Source organism: Myxine glutinosa, chromosome 2 (genome assembly GCF_964187855.1).
Source record: "Myxine glutinosa chromosome 2, kmMyxGlut1.1, whole genome shotgun sequence".
Taxonomy (NCBI): Eukaryota; Metazoa; Chordata; class Myxini; order Myxiniformes; family Myxinidae; genus Myxine; species Myxine glutinosa.
In genome coordinates this window covers 107,026,652-107,047,845 of record NC_136262.1, presented here as the reverse complement: position 1 = coordinate 107,047,845, position 21,194 = coordinate 107,026,652, and the positions used below count along the sequence as shown (strand labels likewise).

The following is a 21,194-nucleotide window of genomic DNA, read 5'->3' as shown; positions in this document are numbered from 1 at the left end:
ATTATGATGAACAATATATATATTTACCAATCTGCCTATCCATATGCTCATTGTAAGCATGCTAATCGTCATCATCAATGTACCATATACACTTTACATACCGTCAGTGTTGCTGGAGCAGTACAGTCTTGGTAAGGGTTGTGCTGAGTGGGGCTTGAAAGATGGCTGAGAGGTATGCACGCTCGTCTCTGCTCTGTCTGGCCTGGGTTTGAATCTCAGTCCAACTACAAACTGCCGTCCTGGTGTTTCACAGGCAGAGCGTGTATCTTTTTTTTATGCATGTGCCGTCCCACGGATGGGCATTTTAACTGGGCGTCCCATCTACCAGCATCATCTGGAGTGTCAATGTAAGATGAGGGGGCGGCTGTGTCTCTGCGAGGTGAAAGTGCAGTAAAAGCTGTTTCCAGATACCAAATGTGGATTTTTTTTTTTTTTGTATACTGAATCGAGGCTCGTGAAAGAGCTAACATTTACTTCACAAACAAATCAACCAGACAAACAAAATATATAAAAAGAGGGAGCGGAAGACAAGATGGGGAGAGAAGGGGAAGCACACAAACACAACATTTGAGAGCAGGGAGATGTGTGGGAGGGAGAGGGCTTGGGGGGAGGAGGCGTGGGAAGGGGGGGGGGGGGTGGGGGGAGGGAGAAGTATAAAACACAAGGACACCAAGGACTTCCAGGACAGAAGTTGGTATTTCAAAAAAGTGGAATTGGAGTGAAATTAGAGGGGGTAGAAAAGATCAAGGTTTTGGATGGGGGAGGATAAGAGATGGTGGTGAACAGCTGTTTTAAAGACCTGGAGGGTGGAGTGGGATTGAAGAGAGTGAGGGAGTTTGTTCCAGAGGCGGGAGAAAAGAGGAATGAAGGAGTGAAGGTGAGCAGAGAGACAGACAGACAGAGAGCAGAGAGACAGAGACAGACAGACCGACAGAGACAGAGTGAGCAGATATATCCAGAGAAGACAAAGGTAAACAACGTTAAAGAGGGTGTATTCTTTGATGTTCTTTTAACACATGGGTTCGGCCATTTTGCTATCATAGCCCGGGCTTTGGCCCCGTTACATTGCACTCACCAGAAAACGTTTCCAACTTTTTTTCTACAAGTTCCAGCTTTCGTTCATGCACTGACATTTTCCTGCACTCTGCAAAGCATGCGATAGCTCTCCCGACCCCTTCCACAACAAAAACAAATTAATTTTTTTGTATACAAGACCGAGGCTCGTGTTAGTAAGGGCATTTTATGAGATATTTCACAAATCTGTGAACTAAATTGTTACCAAAAAATTTCTTCACCAATATGTTTGTAAAGGTGTGTAATAACATGTGTTAAAATGTTGAAGGTCAACTCCCGTGGGAAACCCAGAAAAAAAGCTGTTGAATTCGGGTACCGAAAAATTATTTTCGAGAATTTTTTTTTTTTAAATCGGCCCTTAAGTAACTTATGAGGGGTCAAATAAGGGTTTTTCATGATTCTGAGTTGATTGTTAACATTTATATTTTCACTTTTACATTTACACACAAAGTAGCTTTTATTTCACTTTCATATATAATACTCAAGAGTTATTTCTCATTCACAATGTCAGAAGTTTCAACAGTCATTGTCTATGTCTTCTTCAGACTCAACAACATCATGACTGCAGTTTCTGCATGTAATGCCATTACAGACTCCACAGGCCGAGATGCACGTGACCCCATTCTTCTTGCAGCTGCATCGCCGGTTGCTGCAATCTCCATGACAATTACAGCTCGTGAACTGCAATAGCTCCTCAGGAGCCGTGGGGTCCAGTGTTGGAACTGGCTCATACCCATGCACACCTATTGTCCATCCATAGTCACTGGGGGTTCAGAGACATGCTCTGTAGAAGGATCCAGTCCCGGGTCTGCAGGTAGGCACGGAGTGAATGTTGTGCAGCTGCACCCTCTGTTGGAGGTAGAGACAATGTTTAAATCTATATTGTCTCCAACAAACTGAGTGACTGCATTGTTTGTTTCCCCAACCTCCATAAAGACCACCTGATCATTACTTGACAATTCACTTTCACTGGCTGGCACTTTGGCTGTCATCACTGATTGATCCTCAAGCGCAGCATCAACCGCAACCTCATCATTGATCTGTTCATCGGTTTCCTCCACAATGGTGTCAAGAGTGCCAGAAGTATCTGGAACATCATCTCCACTCCTACTATTAAGGAAGCAGTATTTGTAGTTTTGTGTCTCCGTGTAAGACTCAGTGTATCCCAGCCGGTGGAACTTGTTGAGCATCCATTTTGACCCAAATCTATGATCAAGTTGTATGGCAAGCCCCATTTGGTGTGGCAATACTCCAGACCGAGGTCGACAGGCCTTAATAAAATTCTGCCCCCAAACGGCTACTCTTTCGTCTGTCTTGACAATCGGTCTCAAGAACATCTGAAGGCTTGCAGGAACAAGTGTCAGCTGACTATCGATGTCAGTCATACTGTGTGTGGTGGGGTATGACTTTGGACCTAAATCAATCAAGGCAATATCATTGGATATGAACTTGAGTGCCGTCTTTATGATCTGAGTCTTCTCATCTCCATGGTCAAGATTAGCATGATGCACTCGCAGAATATTGTCGGTGCCATCTTTGAGACAGAGTACATCTGCCCTTCTTTCCTGTGTTGTGAAATACAAGGTGTCTTCGTATTTCTCTAGAAGTTTTATCTTTAGCCAATGCTTTGAATAAGAAAGGCTCTTCTCTGGTGACTGATCAAACTCCTGCAGCTTTTCATGGACTTGGTCCATGTTCATTACCCCATGCTCTAATTCTGAGTCTAACCATTCGCAGAATTCAATAAAAACTGCCTCTCGCTCCTCATCAATACTCCTCTGTCCTCTCTTCCTTTTTCCTTCCTCATCAGTCTTGGACAAACTGTCACCTCTCGCAAACATAAGTTTGCATCGCAAATGGTACAGTGTTTCTTCTGCTACCAAGTCGTTGATCCCTTCCAGGCGTCCAGTGACTTCAGTGCCCCAGTCATCCCCGCGACTCCGTGCTGTCTTCAGCAAGCTTGCCTTCAGTGTATCTGCAGTCAAATTATCTGGCACTCTGTATTTCTTTCTAGCTTGTGCTGGATTATTTTTGTAGAGCTGGGCTGGTTGGTTGCAAAGAATGCATACATCCTTATACAGGAGGTCAACTGACTGTGATCTTCTAGAACTGCAGCCAGTTGATGAACTGAACTCACAAGTAGTGCGTCTTCTCTTCAACTTTGATGACTCTTTCTCTGCCTTTGATGCTTGAGCTGACTTCTTGGTGGTTGCAACAAAGTTGTTGTACAGATCATTTTTACACTTCTGGTGGTACCTCAGTTTTCCTTCCTTTTGAGCCTCCTTCATACGTTCCACAACTAACATTTTCGACAGTTTCTGCTTGTTTCAATAAAGTTGAGTATCCCTTTGGAGTTGCCTGTATGAGCCTTTCAGCTGGTGTATCCGAGCGTGCACAGATGAAGCAATTGAGCACAGGTGGAGTAACGTCTTCATCCATATTGCTAGACTCCATGTCCTGCAAAGTAGAAAATGAGATATATTTAGAAATTATTTTTCCACAAAGGAGTGTCTGTGGTGAAATATAAATGTTAACAATCAACTCAGAATCATGAAAAACCCTTATTTGACCCCTCATAAGTTACTTAAGGGCCGATTTTAAAAAATAAAAATTCTCGAAAATATTTTTCGGTACCCGAATTCAACAGCTTTTTTTCTGGGTTTCCCACGGGAGTTGACCTTCAACATTTTAACACATGTTATTACACACCTTTACAAACATATTGGTGAAGAAATTTTTTGGTAACAATTTAGTTAACAGATTTTCATATGTTTCCCTTACTATGTAAGAGCTAGCATATTAAACGCAAAAAACATAAACGGACACATAAAACATATAATAAAGGGAGTGGGAGACAAGATGGGGAGAGAGAGAGAGAAGCACACGCACACAACCACAACAGTAGAGAACAGGGACATCGGGAGATCTGTGGAAGGGAGATGGCTGGGTGGGGGAATGAAAGAAAAGAGGAATGAAAGAATGAAGGTGAGCAGAGAGTTTTGATTTTGGCAGTTTCAGCAGAAAAGGGAATTCCCCAGAAATTTCACCAAAACAGTCTACCGGCGCTGTGACGTCACTTCCACAAGCGCTTCTGACGGTATTTGGTGTTACGCAGTATCTCTCAGAAACGGAGCATTTTGTCAAAATTTCTGTCCTAAATTTGCCAAAAAGCATTGCCGAAAATATTTTGTGCACGTTTGGATAAATATATATTCAACCATCCGATTAAGTCAGTATTTATTGCTCAGCTTAAATGCGCTTTAACTTGCATCCATCCTTTAACTTGCATGCAAAACGCCAGGGCGCCAGTTTATAGCCGGGTCAAAGGTCGAATCACGGCCAGACAGCTGAAAGGCAGGTGCACATACCTTTCAGGTTTCCTGCCAGCCATACCAAAGACATACAGACATACATATATGAACGAAAAGTCCAAGCAGGCTACAGTCAACTTTTCTTTCATTTAAAGCAACTGAATCAGGTGTCTATTTATAATAGTTAATTTGCTGCTATTTGGTAGGAGGCCTGTTTCCTTTGTTGTTGTTTTTTTTTTACCCCAACAACACAAAGTGAAAAGCAGGGTTAAGCAATAATTTGGTTCACTTTGTTTGTCTGTCTGTCCACAAACGTCAGTTTATGATTGAGGAACAACCCGATTTCAATTGAATGTTCTATTTTGAACACGAACCGGAACATGAATCGGAAAAAACAAACGTGTAGTTTTGCATTACTTTGGCTCTGAATTCGTCCCGATCGCACATGTGCAAAGAGGAATGAGATCAGTTTTAAGCGGAGAAGCCGCTTCATTGTTCGGCTGTGTCCGTCTACCCATAAAAATGAAGAAGAAGAAACCTTTTAACCCACAGTGTTTAATTCCAAAGGTAAAGGGTAATTCTCAAGTGTAATTCTGAAGGGTTCTAAAGGGTTATTCTAAAGGGTAATTTTAAAGTGTAATTCTAAAGGGTTCTAAAGGGTTATTCTAAAGGGTCATTTTAACGGATAATTTTAAAGGGTAATTCTAAAGTGTAATTCTGAAGGGTTCTAAAGGGTAATTCTGGTGTTGAGCCTGGTGTTGGCTTAGCGGTTAGGGTGTCGGCTTGGGATCCTAGGATCCTGGGTTCGAATCCCGGTGGATCGCTGAATTAACACCAGGGGGGGTTGACTCAGCCTGTCATCCTTCCGAGGTCGGCAAATTGAGTACCAGTTCACTGGTAATTCCCTGTGTGTCGCAAGAGGTGACTAACAGGGTTGGCGACAGGAAGGGCATCCAGCCATAAACCATTGCTTCAAAAAGGGGACCATGGTGCCCAAAAAAGGCCAACCCCTGCTCTGCGGGGAAAAATGGCCTCTAAAGGTGGTTCTTTTTCTTTGGTTCTAAAGGGTTATTCTAAAGGGTAATTTTAAAGTGTAATTCTAAAGGGTTCTAAAGGGTTATTCTAAAGGGTCATTTTAATGGATAATTTTAAAGGGTAATTCTAAAGTGTAATTCTGAAGGGTTCTAAAGGGTAATTCTGGTGTTGAGCCTGGTGTTGGCTTAACGGTTAGGGTGTCGGCTTGGGATCCTAGGATCCTGGGTTCGAATCCCGGTGGATCGCTGAATTAACACCAGGGGGGGTTGACTCAGCCTGTCATCCTTCCGAGGTCGGCAAATTGAGTACCAGTTCACTGGTAATTCCCTGTGTGTCGCAAGAGGTGACTAACAGGGTTGGCGACAGGAAGGGCATCCGGCCATAAACCATTGCTTCAAAAAGGGGACCATGGTGCCCAAAAAAGGCCAACCCCTGCTCTGCGGGGAAAAATGGCCTCTAAAGGTGGTTCTTTTTCTTTGGTTCTAAAGGGTAATACTAAAGTGTAATTCTGAAGGGTTCTAAAGGGTAATTCTAAAGGGTAATTCTAAAATGTAATTCTGAAGGGTTCTAAAGGGTAATTCTAAAGTGTTCCAAAGGCTAATTCTAAAGGGTTCTAAAGGGTAATTTTAAAGGGTTCCAAAGGGTAATTCTAAAGGGTGATTCTAAAGGGTAATTCTAAAGGGTAATTCCAAAGGATAATTCTAAAGGGTAATTCCAAAGGATAATTCTTAAGGGATTCTAAAGGATAATTCTTAAGGGTAATTCTAAAGCGTAATTCTTAAGGGATTCTAAAGGGTAATTCTAAGGGGTAATTCTTAAGGGTTCGAAAGGGTAATTCTAAAGTGTTCTAAAGGGTAATTTTAAAGGATAATTATTAAGGGACTCTAAAGGGTCATTCTAAAGGGTAATTCTTATGGGTTCTAAAGGGTAATTCTAAATTGTTCTAAAGGGTAATTCTAATGAATTTCATTCATTTCTAGGCTTGGCCTATTTCATATTAAAAATGCCAAACTGAACCGCTACCTTCAGACACGGGTGCGATTTTTTTTTACTCTGTCTGCCTCTCTGGCAGTCAAACAAAATTGAAAGTCACAAAACAAAATTGTTTTTAAAGACGTCATAAAGGACATAAACAACAGGCACGCAAAACTAATGTAAAGTGTTAAGCAAGGTGTTGTAAAAGATGCTACCTCAACAGCGGTAAACTTCCAAAAAAAATTCTACAACTTTTAAAATCCTTTCCCTTCTTTTTTTCAATTGAATTATACTTCAACACTGCAGAACACAAATTGCCTTTTTGGCACTTTGAACACCCTTCCATTTATCAGTACTTGGATAAAATATTACAGCATTTCACAGGAACTGAGTACCCTCGTCCCTCTATACAAGGGGAAAGGTGACCCTCTGGACTGTGGCTCGTATCGAGCGATAAAGTTATTGGAGCATGGAATGAAGGTATTGGAAAGGGTGTTGGCGAGGAGGACAAGGAAGAAAGTGAAGATCGACGAAATGCAGTTTGGATTTATGCCAGGAAGAGAAACGACAGACGCGCTTTTTATGTGAGGCGGTTGCAGGAGAAGTACATGGAGAAGAGGAAGAAGTTGTTTCTTGGGTTTGTTGATCTGGAGAAAGCATTCTATAGGGTTCCACGTGAAGTAGTGACATGGGCATTGAGGAAGTTAGGAGTGGAGGAATGGTTGATCAGAGTAGTGATGGCAATGTACAAAAGAGCTCGCACAGCTGTAAGGATGAAGGACGGGAAGAGTTGTGAGTTTGAGGTGAAGGTGGGAGTGCATCAGGGGTCGGTACTAAGTCCACTACGATTTGTAGCTGTGATGGAGGTGCTGGCTCGGAATGTAAAGGAGGGTTTACCGTGGGAGTTGTTGTATGCAGATGATCTGGTGTTGATTGCAGAAAGTATGGATGGACTGAAGGAGAAGATGAACAAGTGGAAGGAATGTATGGAGACAAAAGGTCTGAAGGTGAATATCGGAAAAACGAAGGTGATGGCAAGTGGTAAAGCATGTGGGGAGGTGGAAAGAACTGGGAAGTGGCCGTGTGCTGTGTGCAGGAAGGGTGTCGGAGTGAATTCCATTCAATGTACAATGTGCGCTGAGTGGGTTCATCAAAAATGTAGTGGTTTGAGAGGGTCACTAACCAGTGTGGCAGCTACATTCAAGTGTAAGGTGTGCACAGAGGGAGCTGCAGATGGAGGAAATGTTGAGTTGGATCTTGGAGACGGCGTGAAGCTGGAAGGTGTAAAAACATTTTTTTACCTAGGAGACATGCTGAATGGAGAAGGTGGATCAGACTCGGCAACGGTTGCTGGAGTGAGATGTGCATGGAAGAAGTTTCGGGAACTGAGTGGCGTGCTGACGAGGAGGGGAGTGTCGTTGAAGCTGAAGGGAAAGGTGTATGCTGCAATTGCTGCATGTGTGAGAAGTGTTATGATTTATGGGAGCGAGACATGGGTAATGAACGTAGAGCAGCAACGAAGGCTGGAAAGGGTGGAAATGCGAATGGTTCGGTGGATGTGCGGAGTATCGTTGAGAGAGAGGAAGACAAATGATGAATTGCGAAAGATGATGGGAAAAGAGCCTGTGATGGATGCTGTGAAGAGAAACAGTTTGAGATGGTTTGGTTATGTGTTGAGGAAGGATGAAAGTGACTGGTTGAGAAGAGTGATGGAAATGAATGTAGAAGGAAGTAGAGAACGGGGAAGACCGAGAAAGACTTGGCTAAAGATGGTCGAAGAAGAAATGCGGGCAAGGGGGTTAACCAGGGAAGATGCAGAAAATAGGGCAAAATGGAGAAGATTGTCATGGGGACCGCAAGGCTAACCCCCGCTCTTGTAGGGAAAATGGCCTTAAAATGCCTGTTGTTGTTGTTGTATTTCACATCACAACAACCAATCAAATTTGCCGCTTGTTTCTCAAGACGGCACAGGGTAATGTGTTCTCTGAACACTCTTATTGGAGTGAGTTTTAAATTCCAAACTTTCACACTGTGATGTCTTTTGATGTTGATAGGATATTATGCAAGATGATTTTAATTACCTTAAACCAAAATGCACCTTGACAAGTAGCCTGAGTTTGTTGAAAGACCCGATATGTAACAAGTGTCACGTTAGATAAATAAGAAACTGATGTTCTGACAGCTCATTTGTGTGGGTGCGCATACCTCAAAGGCATTCTTCCTATCCCAAACAAGCCAATACAATGAGGAATATTGTGGTCACAATCCAAGGAATATTTTCTAGTTGCTGCGTGCTCGTACATGGAATGTGCTTCGATATATGTTTGCACATTGGCAGCATAGGCCTTAAAAATATGGCCCAACAACTTCCAACTTATTGAGGCACTATTGCATATATTGAGTGCATTCCTTCAGTAGGCGATGGATTACATGTTGGTATCGGGCCATGATGACATGCGCGCATTGGCTGAGTATCGGGATTTTCGTAAGGGTCATTAAAATGGAGAATCGTGTAAATAAATTGTGTGCGTTTCTTCTTTTTTTCAAGGCAACTTACATCTATCAAAAGGCAGCATTCCTGAGCCTAATGTCTGCTGAGCAGCAGAGGGCAGCAGGTGAACAACCAGAAGAACTATTCAGGTGTTACTCTGTCGTACATACATTTCACATTTCGTTATCTTCCCGTTCACGCGTCTCATCTCTGTGAATAAAGCTTCTTGTGATTTTCACTCCCCTGCATCCATGGTGTCCTGCATGACTTTAGCTGCTAATGAGAGTCAAGCTTGGAAAAAACGTGTTTTGTCTTACTGTTGGCAATATATAGATAGTCCCAAACAAGTGCTGTTCAAAGTTGTTATTGATCAAAACGTTTGCAAAACCGTGTGACCATTGCCCACTGCCCCTTTTTGGATTTAATGGTCCATGGGCAATAACCTGATGAGGTCTCTGCCATCTCCTCTTTCTCATCATGTCTCGTACATCTTAATGTATTTCCTGTCAGACAAGTTCCGGGCTTGCTGCAAAAGATAGCGGGGAAATCCATTCCAATGGAGAAGTTTGCAGTGAGGAAATCGCGTCGTTATCTCAGCGCAGATCCCACAAAATTGATACTACCTGCATTGGTGAGCATGGGGAGAATGGTAGCTGAATATGCTTAGGAATAACTTGTGAAATTGAAGAAAGTCTTTTTTTAATGTCAGCGTTTCAAGATTAAAAAAAGAAAAGATTTTCAAGAATCGTTTCAAGGTTTTCAAAAAAAGCTAAAATGGCAGATTTTTCAAGGTGCATAATGTTCACTCAAAAGCATGTTGTTGCTGAAGCTATTTCTGCACACCAGCGACCGGGAAACATTTATGCTTGATATCACATAAACTAGAAGGGCGCTCGGTAGAGGGCACACCTCCACCAGGCTGAACAGTTTACGTTTTGTATCCCACTGTTAGGCCGGATCTGGATTCGGACCTGAACCAAAATATAATCAGCTTGTTGTCGTCACATAACCAACTCATTCCCCAAGTTTCGTCATAACTCGTCCATAACTTTTTAAAATATGTTATATATCGCTTTTTGCCAGATATTGCCAGTATTCTGATCTTCTCCAAATCAAATCGATTCTTCCTTGTTCCACAAACAAACTATCCATCAACTTTTGTCCAAATCCGTCCACTACTTTTTGAGATATCCTGCTCTATATCATTTTTGGCCCTATCTCCCAATGGTGAAGAATCACTTTTTAAAAATACTAGCCGGATCTGGATCTTTACCAGAATCTAATCATCTCGTCCTTGTCACATATGCTGCCTATCTGCCAAATTTCGTTTGAATCAGTCCACAACTTTTTGAGATATCTTGTTCACAGACAAACAGACAGGGGTGAAAACATAACCTCCATCCTCCTTCGATGGCGGAGGTAATGAACTATCCAGGAACCCATTCGCTTCTGCTTTGCATTTAAGAGACATGTCCAGACCTTTATGCGAAAGATGCCCTGTGACTTGCGATTGCGTATTATTTATCAGTTATCTAAGTGTTTCTTCCGCTTCTTTGAGTTTGACTGTGTCTTCAAGGCCGAGGTGAGCCACGCCCTAAAATTGAATGTTAATATGTACATGTCTGCCAGTTTCTTTCACATGTGTGTGTGTGTGTGTGTGTGTGTGTGTGTGTGTGTGTGTGTGTGTGTGTGTGTGTGTGTGTGTGTGTGTGTGTGTGTGTGTGCGTGCGCTCAATCCGGCATTGCTTAGCTTCAATATGATCTTGTTGCTGCTGAAATGCTGACACCATTTTGATTAAGGTTGCAAAGTCACCTCTTTCCTGAATAACAAATTAAATCATCCCTCATTGGTCACAAGATGTCCTTTCAAGCTATACAACATTGCATGTCTCTCCCAGACACTCTCGTCTTCATTTGCTTTGTTCTGCGATCCGACTTGCCGATGTCTCCCATGCAGGAAATGATGTACCTTTGGAATGCTTTTTGCATTGTGGGGAAACGCCCAGACCTCATCGATCGCATGCTTTTTGTTATTGAAGAGGCCGAGGTTTCACTACAGGCACGCTGTAAGCTCAATGGTTCTTCCAGGTTTTCCCTCCTCTCGCATATCCCATCTTGTCATCCAATTGGTTCTACAGCTACAAATTAAATACAAATGCATTTAATTATAATGATATTACTAATAATTTAATGATTATAATTATTATAATTATAATTGTTAATATATTATAATATTAACATATAATTATAATTATTATATTATACAACAACAGGCATTTTAAGGCCATTTTCCCTGCTAGAGCGGGGGTTAGCCTTGCCATGACAATCTTCTCCATTTTGCTCTATTTTCTGCATCTCTCCTTGTTAACCCCCTTGCCCGCATTTCTTCTTCGACCATCTTTAGCCAAGCCTTTCTCGGTCTTCCCCGTCCTCTACTTCCTTCTACATTCATTTCCATCACTCTTCTCAACCAGTCACTTTCATCCTTCCTCAACACATGACCAAACCATCTCAACCTGTTCCTCTTCACAGCATCAATCACAGGCTCTATTCCCATCATCTTTCGCAATTCATCATTTGTCTTCCTCTCTCTCAACGATACTCTGCACATCCACCGAACCATTCGCATTTCCACCCTTTCCAGCCTTCGTTGCTGCTCTACGTTCATTACCCATGTCTCGCTCCCATAAATCATAACACTTCTCACACATGCAGCATACACCTTTCCCTTCAGCTTCAACGACACTCCCCTCATCATCAGCACGCCACTCAGTTCCCGAAACTTCTTCCATGCACATCTCACTCGAGCAACCGTTGCCGAGTCTGATCCACCTTCTCCATTCAGCATGTCTCCGAGGTAGCAAAATGTTTTCACACCTTCCAGCTTCACGCCGTCTCCAAGATCCAAGATCCAAGATTATCATTATAATATATTAATATATTATAATTATTAATTTATAATTATATTATTTATAATATTATTATTATTATAATTATTATTATCATAATTTATTTAATAATTTAATGATAATAATTTAATGGTTAATCAATTATAATACAAAAAAAATTAATTGCATGGTGGAGATCTTGTTTTATCGAGAAATGCAATGTTTTCCTTCCCGTAGCTGCCCGTGACGTGTTATTACCCGACGATACAGCCCTGCTGCAGCTGCTTAAAGGAGTTTGTTTAAGGCACGCCGGACGTCTGCTGCAGGCCGAGCTGTGCTTCCACGCAGTGTGCCAGAGGTAAGCAGGGATACTCCTTCACCTTGACGCAAATGTACTGTCAAAATCGTATCTCGTGAGCACCTGTCTTATGTAGCCAACGTTTCATGGATAAAACATGCACATCATTTTAATGTATGCAACATTTAAAATGACCTGTTTGTGTTATTACTGTTTTTTTATGCCCAAGATCAAGGCTCATGAGAGAGCAAGGTGATAGAGTTTAAAAGGTCACAAACTGGCAGTGAGGCCACAGGTGCACAAAAATGGTAAGGGAAATGGCATGGAAAAAAGTGGGGAGAAAATACAGTAACCTTTGGGTTGGGTGAGGTGGAGTTTAATCGGAAGAAAATATCACAGAAAGGGATGTGGTATGATATCGTATGATATGGTATGATGTGGTATGATGTGGTATGATGTGGTATGAGATGTAGTTCCAAGGCAGGAAAGAAAGGGGAACAAAAAGGTGGTGTGCTATGATTATGCAGGGTTTTTGGTGTTTAACTAGGAGGTTAGGATTAGGTGACAATTGGTGACATACCTTCAAAATAAATATTGCCACATCATTGCCAGGCCTCAAATGTTTCCATAGAATCAAAAGTAATGCCACCCCTGGGATTAAAAAAAAAATTGCTAAAATGTAACTTTCATAATATGAGACATCTCATGGCAGTGTGTGTTGTGTTTGTAAAGTGCTGAAAACAGTTGCAAACCTGCATGAAATCGAAAGCGCTTCTCCCCTCCCAGAAATGTATATGACATTCCCAGATCGGGGAGACGCTTCCATCGAGGTATTACCCATTTTTCTACATCAAAACGATTTCCTAGTTTAATACACACACACACACACACACACACACACACACACACACACACACACACACACACACACACACACACACCTCCTTTATAAGGAACTCGTAAAAAGCCCATCGAAAATGACGTCACATTTTCACGCCCATCGAAAATGACAGGTTGGAACAGTTTATTCGACGGTGCAGCCTCGCGAGCGTGCCAAAGTCTGAAGCCTCGGCCTAGTATCAGATGTGCTTGTATCTTTATTTATTAGACATCCTACGGATGTCAATGAAGACTCGTTTTACTCTGAGCACGTTGCACATCAAGCGCAGCAAATTTCACCTCCTTGCGCCCTGTATTTTTTTTAACGCTTCTGTACACCACCCTTGAGACTTGATTTGCAAGCCACCATCTACAATTCCAATAAAAGAGACACAATTACTCTTTTATAGAAAATATTTTTCGAGTTTGTTTTATCCTCAAAAAATAGACCGCAGTGAACACATATTCGTGTTAAAAGATTGGCCTTTAGATCAAAGACCCGACTCAAATCGCCCTTATGAAGGGGGGCAGACAGCAGTACAAACACACAAACAGACATTGTTTTTTTATATGGTAGATTAGAGATGAAGAAGAAAACAAAAAGGTTCAAGGCTCGTGGGTGCTGCACACTTTCTAATAACCCTCCCCCAGGTTGCGGGAGCCCCAGATCACCCACAGATTCGACCCCCTTGAATGAATCATCTTAAAATGTCATTTAAAGGTTTTGAACATAGCAAGCAAATTACTTAAGTAAGTGAGAAGGAAAAGGATAAAGAATGAGTGAAGGAAGAAGTAACATGAAGAATGAGTTAAGTTGTATTATGGGGGTTGGGTTTTGAGTTTTGACTCCCGTTCCCATCGTGGCATCAGGTGAGCTGCATCTTGTAGGCTGGCATTCTTAGCATAGCGGCATAAGGCTCGCTTTCCTATCTGCAAATGATTTTGTCTCTTTTAAAAGATATCACGCAAGGATATACACACAAGGAAATTTGAAACAGGAGAGGCCATTTGGCTCATTGTGCTTGTGCTCTATCAACACCACTAGTTTGGGTCATTGTATGCTGGCATCTGGTATAATTCTCCACTTTGGCTTGCATAATTGGCACCACCTGCACTAGGTGGGAGTGCTCGCGTGAATATGTCACAGGCATGATGAGCCAAATGGCCTCCTCCAGTTTCCTGTGTGTTCCCTGGAGCGAACTCGCCCTGTAAGCAGTTGATGTCGGAGTTTCTTTCAGCAGCTCATTCAGAGATTGTCCTTTCGAGGTTTTCTTTTAAAGTCGCACTTTGTACGAACTTGCATTTTTCACATAGATAAAGCTTTCTTTACAACACACTTTTGATGATTAATTTATGAAATTATGAGCAAGGACCATGAAAGGCAAAATCAGGAATTATTTGATAAACAAAGTAAAATTTTAAATCAAGATGTAATTGCAATGTACAAAAGCCAACAGGATCCCGTGCTGTGCGCGAGGTAAGAATGAAATGCTTTGCACCATTCGTGATGATCTTATGGAAAAATCTTTATTTAGTCCGTACTAATTTGCAGAAGCCCTGGCAGCATGGTCTACGGGTACATGCAATCACCACTAAGCTGTCTAGCCTGGGTTTGAATCCCGACCCACCTATAAACTGTCATTCCAGTGCTTCACAGGCGGGGTGACTCGTCAATGTGTGTGCCGCCCCTCAAATGGACGTAAACTGGGAGTCCCATCTGCCAGCATTCATTAGTGGACGTTAAAGATCCCACTGTGTCCTTCGCAAAGAGTAGGCGAGCTATCACTGGCACCATCAACAAGCTGGATGGTACTCATAGAATACTTACCCTGCGCAGTCAACTTCTTGCGAGCCAACTCTTCTGTTTTTGAACATTTTTTTTCTTTGATCCAATATGGCTGCCAGACCACGTGAGCGATGACATCATAAATTTATATTCTCTAATATAATTGTTGCATAGATCACGCTCAATACATTTCAAACTGATCAGACGAAGCGTTGTCGCTTTCGAATTATGACGTCATAATTATGGCACCAATGACGTCATCGTTAACGTTAACACCTATTCCCCATATGGATTTCTTTACAATGAGCCATGTTTCAATTTTTTTCCACTTAGCAGTTTGGGAGATATAGAGGTGTAACGTTTTTCCAAGATTGCATCCGTACTACGTGACCTATGACGTCATTATATTCACAAAAAAAATGATACAGGCGGAGGCACTCCTATGGTAAAATGTCATGCCAATCGGACCAACGGTTGCCGAGAAAATGAATTTTTAAAATTCAGACACGGCACACGTACGCAACCGAATGCCGAACCCTGCTTTTCGCTTCGCAAGCGCAGAGTAATTACAAATTCCTGCCCTGACCTATAGAGGGCATTGCATCAGCAGCAGAGCCACACCCTCAGCCAATGATGCTACTCCACAGCCTTGTGCTGAAAACAACAGAAGAAGAAGAATACTTCTGGTAGTACGGTCTCTACTGGTAGTGCTATGGTTTGTAAACTTTTATGACCATTTTTGAGTGGTGGTTCTAGATTTATTTATTTATTTTTTACTCTAAAACAATTTGGGCATCTGTGTCCCTGTCCCATCTCTTTTGATACAGTGAGGCACAGATTCGCTACGATCATTACCTGGTGCCGTGTGCCCTTTTTGAGCTTGCTTCCCTTCATGAGATTGAAGGAAACATTGAAGAAGCACGCAAGCATCTGCTCCTCGCCAGGTAACTTCCAAACTCATACACAAGTTCCAGTGGTGAGAGAGAGGCTGTGTTATAGGATAAGGTGGCAACAAATTTTTTGAAAGATCAGAATCAATTGCTATCATTTGAATGCATCCAAGCCGTCTTCCTAAATTCATCAGCTTTTTCGCATCTCTTCCACCTGTCATTTACAGAAACGGTTACAAGAACTACTCCATGGAGTCTCGGATCCATTTCCGCTTACACGCAACACTTGCATCATTGGGAAATGGTGGAACAAATGGAGCCACTTCGTAACTTGCATCTTTACCCTTCTCTTCCATACACTTTCCATCTATGTATTTTCTTTGGGCTCTTCATTACCATTTGGCACATGCCACGACAAAGCAACTACCAACTCCTTGTTCTGCTCTTGTCAGTCTCTCTCGCTCTCTCTCTCTCAGTTGCTTCTTCCTCATCGATCTGAGAGTTGAATAGAAGATTATACAAAAAGAAGAAGATTCCTTTTTGTTTATTTCCATCGAGCTGTATTAACTTACGAGGCGTTTCAGTGCATATATTGTATTCCCAAACATGTTTTGTATGATTGTTAGATTTTTAAAATTTATTTTATTTTATGAGGTGCTCAAATGGGTGTCTTCATGACTCCAAGTCTGAGGGTCTGGAAATAGAGTCAGGGCGCTGTGCTTTACAATTGGTGACATACCGGCACAATTATCTCCGGTCATTGGGCAGGAGCATTTGCAAGTGGTCGAACCTCAGGACATAGCTGCTTTACTCTGGTACAAATGTAAGTTTAATATCGTGGTATAATTATATAAGTGGAGCGCCATGACACAAAGTGGCACCTTTTATTTTATTTTCAATTTTTATCGGTTCTTTTGACCTGATTCCATAAAATGATATCATGCCTGAACATGTCCGTAATGGATAACGAAGCATAACTTTCATCCTTGCTTTATGCTTTGACCAATACGGGACTTTCAAAATGATGTATGAATGCTAACGCTCAACTTTGCAACAAATTTTCAGCATTTAGATGAAGGAATGGTAATCCCAAGATGGTTAACCATAATTGTTCTGTTCCTGGATGCAAATCAGACTCGTGAGAATATTGGAAATCCGGGAAATATCCATGGATGTGAGGTGTCGAGTTCCTACCATTTCCTGTTAGTACAAGTGAGCGGCAGCAGTGGATATAACACACACACACTAACACACACACACACACACACACACACACACACACACACACACACACACACATGGACACTTCTCCTTTTTTGGCAATTAATGCAAAAATCTAGTACAATTTCCCTTGTGACCCCGGAACCAAACAAAAAGTATATTTATAACAATTGTCATCGCTCCCTCCTCCGTTGTCCTCTTCAACTCCCCCAATGTGATTAATAGTAAATATCATTTTAAAAGTTGATTTCCAAACTTCCCCTGTGCATTCAGAAGCCCCAGATATGACCTTCCCATATCTGTTAGGAAGTACCCAAACCAGATACGGTGTTTCCCTCAGGGAAGTCTGCCTGGTATATCAGGCCGTCAAGTAAATATAGCTGGCACAATCTGTGCATATTTCCACATCGTGAAGATGTCTTTTCTCGAAGGGTCGGTAGCCATTGCTCTTTTGGTAATGACACACAGCATCATCTTTCCTAATCGCAGACTTCCATTAAGTAAATTGTCAAACCTGCCATGTTCACAGGGGACACTCCCCAGAGGCTCATATTCCATTCAATGGCAATGATCATCGAGAGTTTGGGTAGAACACGCCCGTCCGCAGTTATTCGGGCCTTGCACTGGTCCACATCGTCAGGATTCTGTAGTACAGGCAGCTGTAAGATCTCAGCCCTGTCGGCGAGCTGAGAAAGTTCTCCAACTCTTTATTTATGTGGAGGCACACCACTTTCTCTAAGGGAACTTCTCCAAGTTTTTTCGACTTATTTTAGAAGCTTTGGGAGGAATTTTAGCTAACAGTCGTTATCTCGCACGCATTATACACGTTAGCTTGCCTTTATTGCTGCTGTTGCTAGCAGTTTCTGCGCCTGCTCACAGAGCATTCTGGAGCAAATTCCATCATTTTGAAAATCCCGTGTTTTGTCTCTGTGTATCCCCCTACCCTCTCGATCCCACCATCAATTATAACATCACCTCCCAAGAGGAAAGGCTGAGGTCCGACGGTTCAACAATCAAGTGGTCTTCGTTGAAATGTCAGACCTGAGCCTCCATTATTGCTGATTTGTTTATGAAAACGATGTTAAGTCTCCCCATCTGGATATTGTAGTCAGGTAGTTCCCACTGTCCCCTCCTTGGGAGGATAAGCACCAGTTCCACAATTCCTGCACAGTTCTGGATGAACACTACTTGGTGGTTCATTCATTACCTCCGCCGCCGAAGGTGGACGGAGGTTATGGTTTCACCCTGGCCGTCTGTATGTTTGTTTCTGTGACCAGGATATCTCAAAAACTTATGGACGGATTCGGATGAAACTTAGTGGAAAGGTTGGGTGTGACACTGACGAATTGATTAGATTTTGGTGAAGATCAGAATACGGATTCGGATACGAGAATTATTTAATTTTTAGTTTGATTCTTCACCATTGAGAGATCGGGCAAAAAGCGATTATATAACATGATATTTTTTTAAAGGTTGTGGAGGAATTATGACTAAACTTGGGGGACGAGTGGATTAGGCGACAAGAACAAGCCGATTATATTTTGGTGTGTGACAAGGTCGAATGGTCCGGATGCAGATCCAGCCTTTCAGGAGTGAGATGCAAAATGTACACTGTTCAGCCTCGGCCTGGAGGTGATTCTGCACTCTACCAGTGCCCTTCTGATGTTTACTGTAACTAATTTTCTTTGTGAACTTATACATTTAGTTGTTAAATTTCCTTCTTTTAAATAGTAACAATCTTTAGTTTGGAAGTGTTTGCGTCATAGCAGCATTAGGTGTTGGATTTGCCAATCTCCGATTTGCAAATCTCACACCCTTCCCATCCCCACCCCTAATTTTTTTATTATTATTTTTTAGACATAATGTCAGGATCTGTGGTTTTACTGGAGATTTCCTTTATTATACATTGGATGATCTTCAGTAGAATCCGCCGCACATTTACAGGTGTTTTTAATCAGGAGGGGTGATTGTACTGTTCCTTCAAGAAGAGGAGCTCATAATCTCCAAATGGTATCAAGACTTCGTTACACTGCATCATTGTCCAGAAGGAGTTACCTCGTACACTAGAACTGTCATCAATTTGCTTGGGATATTTGGAGATAAAGGATTTGCTGGATTAATTATTGCTCTCGGCTCATTGGGCAGCTGGATTCTGCTCTTGTCGAGACCAGTGTGGTGTTGTTTGGTCATGCTGGTATCTTTATTATGGACCTCATTCATGCATTAATATTTGCATTCATTATTTACATTATGTGTGAGGCTTTAAAAAAAAAAAATTCCTCTTGGACAATCTGGCGACATTTTATTTATTTTATTCTTACGTCATCAATACTACAGGGTACAGTCAGTTGACATGGTTTATGGGAAATGTCAAAACGATGCATGCGGATTATTTAATCTTTCCATGTCGCACCTGTTTGCCACTCAGTCACCTGATTGTAGATCAATTTTTGGTAACCGGACTGTAATGTCACACCTGAATTGCGGTTATTTATTAGAAACACAAATTGCTTTGGCAACTTATTTCCGTCGGGTGTCGAAAAAGTGGTCGATGAGGAATTTTTCAATGATCGAAGGATTACTTTCTTTCTTAATTGTACAAGATGTTAAAAAGATGATGATATCTATCAAGAACCTCTTGGCTAAGAATGGTCTCAACTCCGGTAGATTTTTTTTTTTTAATCGGTGATCGCTTGGCCTCAGTTGCACATTGTGCCTTTTCTTGGTGGCTCCTTTGCTTATATAATATCTGGTAAATGTGTTCACAAGACATTTAGAAACCACACTGTTGGTATTCGCAATATCGTATTAGGCTTTATAAGATTAGCTTGAGTCGATATGACTGCAGTCTGATTATAATGCCAAAGAAGCAAAATTGTTTTCTTGGACAAATGTCCAAGTCAAGAGCATTGTTTTACATGCATATTGAAACCCTACCGTTAAAATGAAGGCTTTGAATGCACTGCTCCGCCATCATTGCGGATAGGCTCGACCAGTCTTGCCTAAATACATTTGTTCTCATTTGATCATCTCACAAGTTTGAGTTTTGTTCTTTTTAAGCATATTTGTACATCTTCTATTTAGTGCGCCATTGTATTTAATTTCCCCACTATTTTCATACCTGCCAATCCATCACGTTATACACAAATGAATACTGTAAATTCTGCATCTGCACTTCTGGTTTTTGTGTTGATCTTGAGTAACTTTTTGTCTTGAAAAGAGTTGTATGATCATGTGGCAAGCTCTGATCAGAATCGTCTGCATATTTGTACAATACTGTCTATTGATGGGCTTGCCCTATCCCATTATCGTTTGAAAACTAGCATTTACAGTAGACCGATGTAAAATGTACCTCCTCTGTATTATTGAAAATGGTTCTTGTTTGGATTGTCTTGATCGTGAAATGCCAAACCAAATACTGCGTGCACGTGTCGGAATATTCTTAATGGATAATCTTTCAATGTGTCCTGTTTCGCTGTCTACATCTTATGCAACTGCTTATTGGTCTCCTTTGCTTTTAATAAAACATTTGCAAATAACCGGGTGTAAATGTCTGTGATGACTTCAAAAGCAATAACCACCTTTTTATGCCTCCGCATTATGTTTTGGAGTTATCCATCCGGCTTTGTGTCCGTCCGTGCGTGCATAGCAGATTTTCGTTACCGTGATAGCTTGTGAACCGCTGAACGGATTTTGACCGAACTCTGTGCAAGTATGCACGGGGTGGGCCATTTATCTATTCCTTGTTTTGAACACCTGTAATTATGTTGGTAAGAAACTAAATCAAACAAATTATTTACAGGATATAAGTACATGTGTCAAGTTTTTGTGGTAAAAATTATTTAATTTAGAAGTGTACGAAATTAGTTGTGAATTTTGACGTGATTTCCATCATTTTCAGGCAGTGTGTGCGCATCCTTTTCACGATACTCCAAGACCATTTTATGTCGCATTCCGACCATAATTTCTCCACCTGCTTGAATCTACCCTTTCAGGTCTTGAATGTTTGCTAGTTGAGTTGTGTAAACCTTGCCCTTAAGAAAGAAAGCCCCAATTTGAAATTTTGCACGTGGTGAGGTCAGGCGAAATAGGGGACCAGGGCACATTGGGCGAAGCACAACCCATCTATCAGTCCGGAAAAGTCTCGTTGAGCCATTCACAGACCTGGAGACCCCAGTGGGCATGACCTCTCTTCAGACCTTGGCACAATCACAAGCTGTTCAAACATTTGGAATATGTCTTTCAATCCTGACAAATCTCACACTTGCACTACCTCTCTCTGAAAGCACCGTCATGGCAAATCCACCATCCCTCCCCAATCTACTTTCTAAACAATCCTCTTCAGG

General features: G+C 41.7%; 1 protein-coding gene across 4 annotated transcripts in view; it reads left to right on the top strand.

Moving 5' to 3' along the window:
* LOC137421446 (tetratricopeptide repeat protein 39B) overlaps positions 1 to 20,387 on the top strand; it is a 130,512-nt gene extending 110,125 nt beyond the window's left edge. For all 4 annotated transcript variants that reach the window (XM_078772760.1, XM_068107521.2, XM_068107522.2 and 1 more), the window contains 6 exons: positions 8,944 to 9,035; positions 9,397 to 9,517; positions 10,844 to 10,952; positions 12,012 to 12,132; positions 15,565 to 15,681; positions 15,855 to 20,387. In XM_078772760.1, the coding sequence (XP_078628886.1) occupies positions 8,944 to 9,035; positions 9,397 to 9,517; positions 10,844 to 10,952; positions 12,012 to 12,132; positions 15,565 to 15,681; positions 15,855 to 15,957 (663 nt within the window). In that variant the 3' untranslated portion in view covers positions 15,958 to 20,387. The remainder of the gene's footprint in view (positions 1 to 8,943; positions 9,036 to 9,396; positions 9,518 to 10,843; positions 10,953 to 12,011; positions 12,133 to 15,564; positions 15,682 to 15,854) is intronic.
* The last annotated feature ends 807 nt before the right edge of the window (positions 20,388 to 21,194 follow it).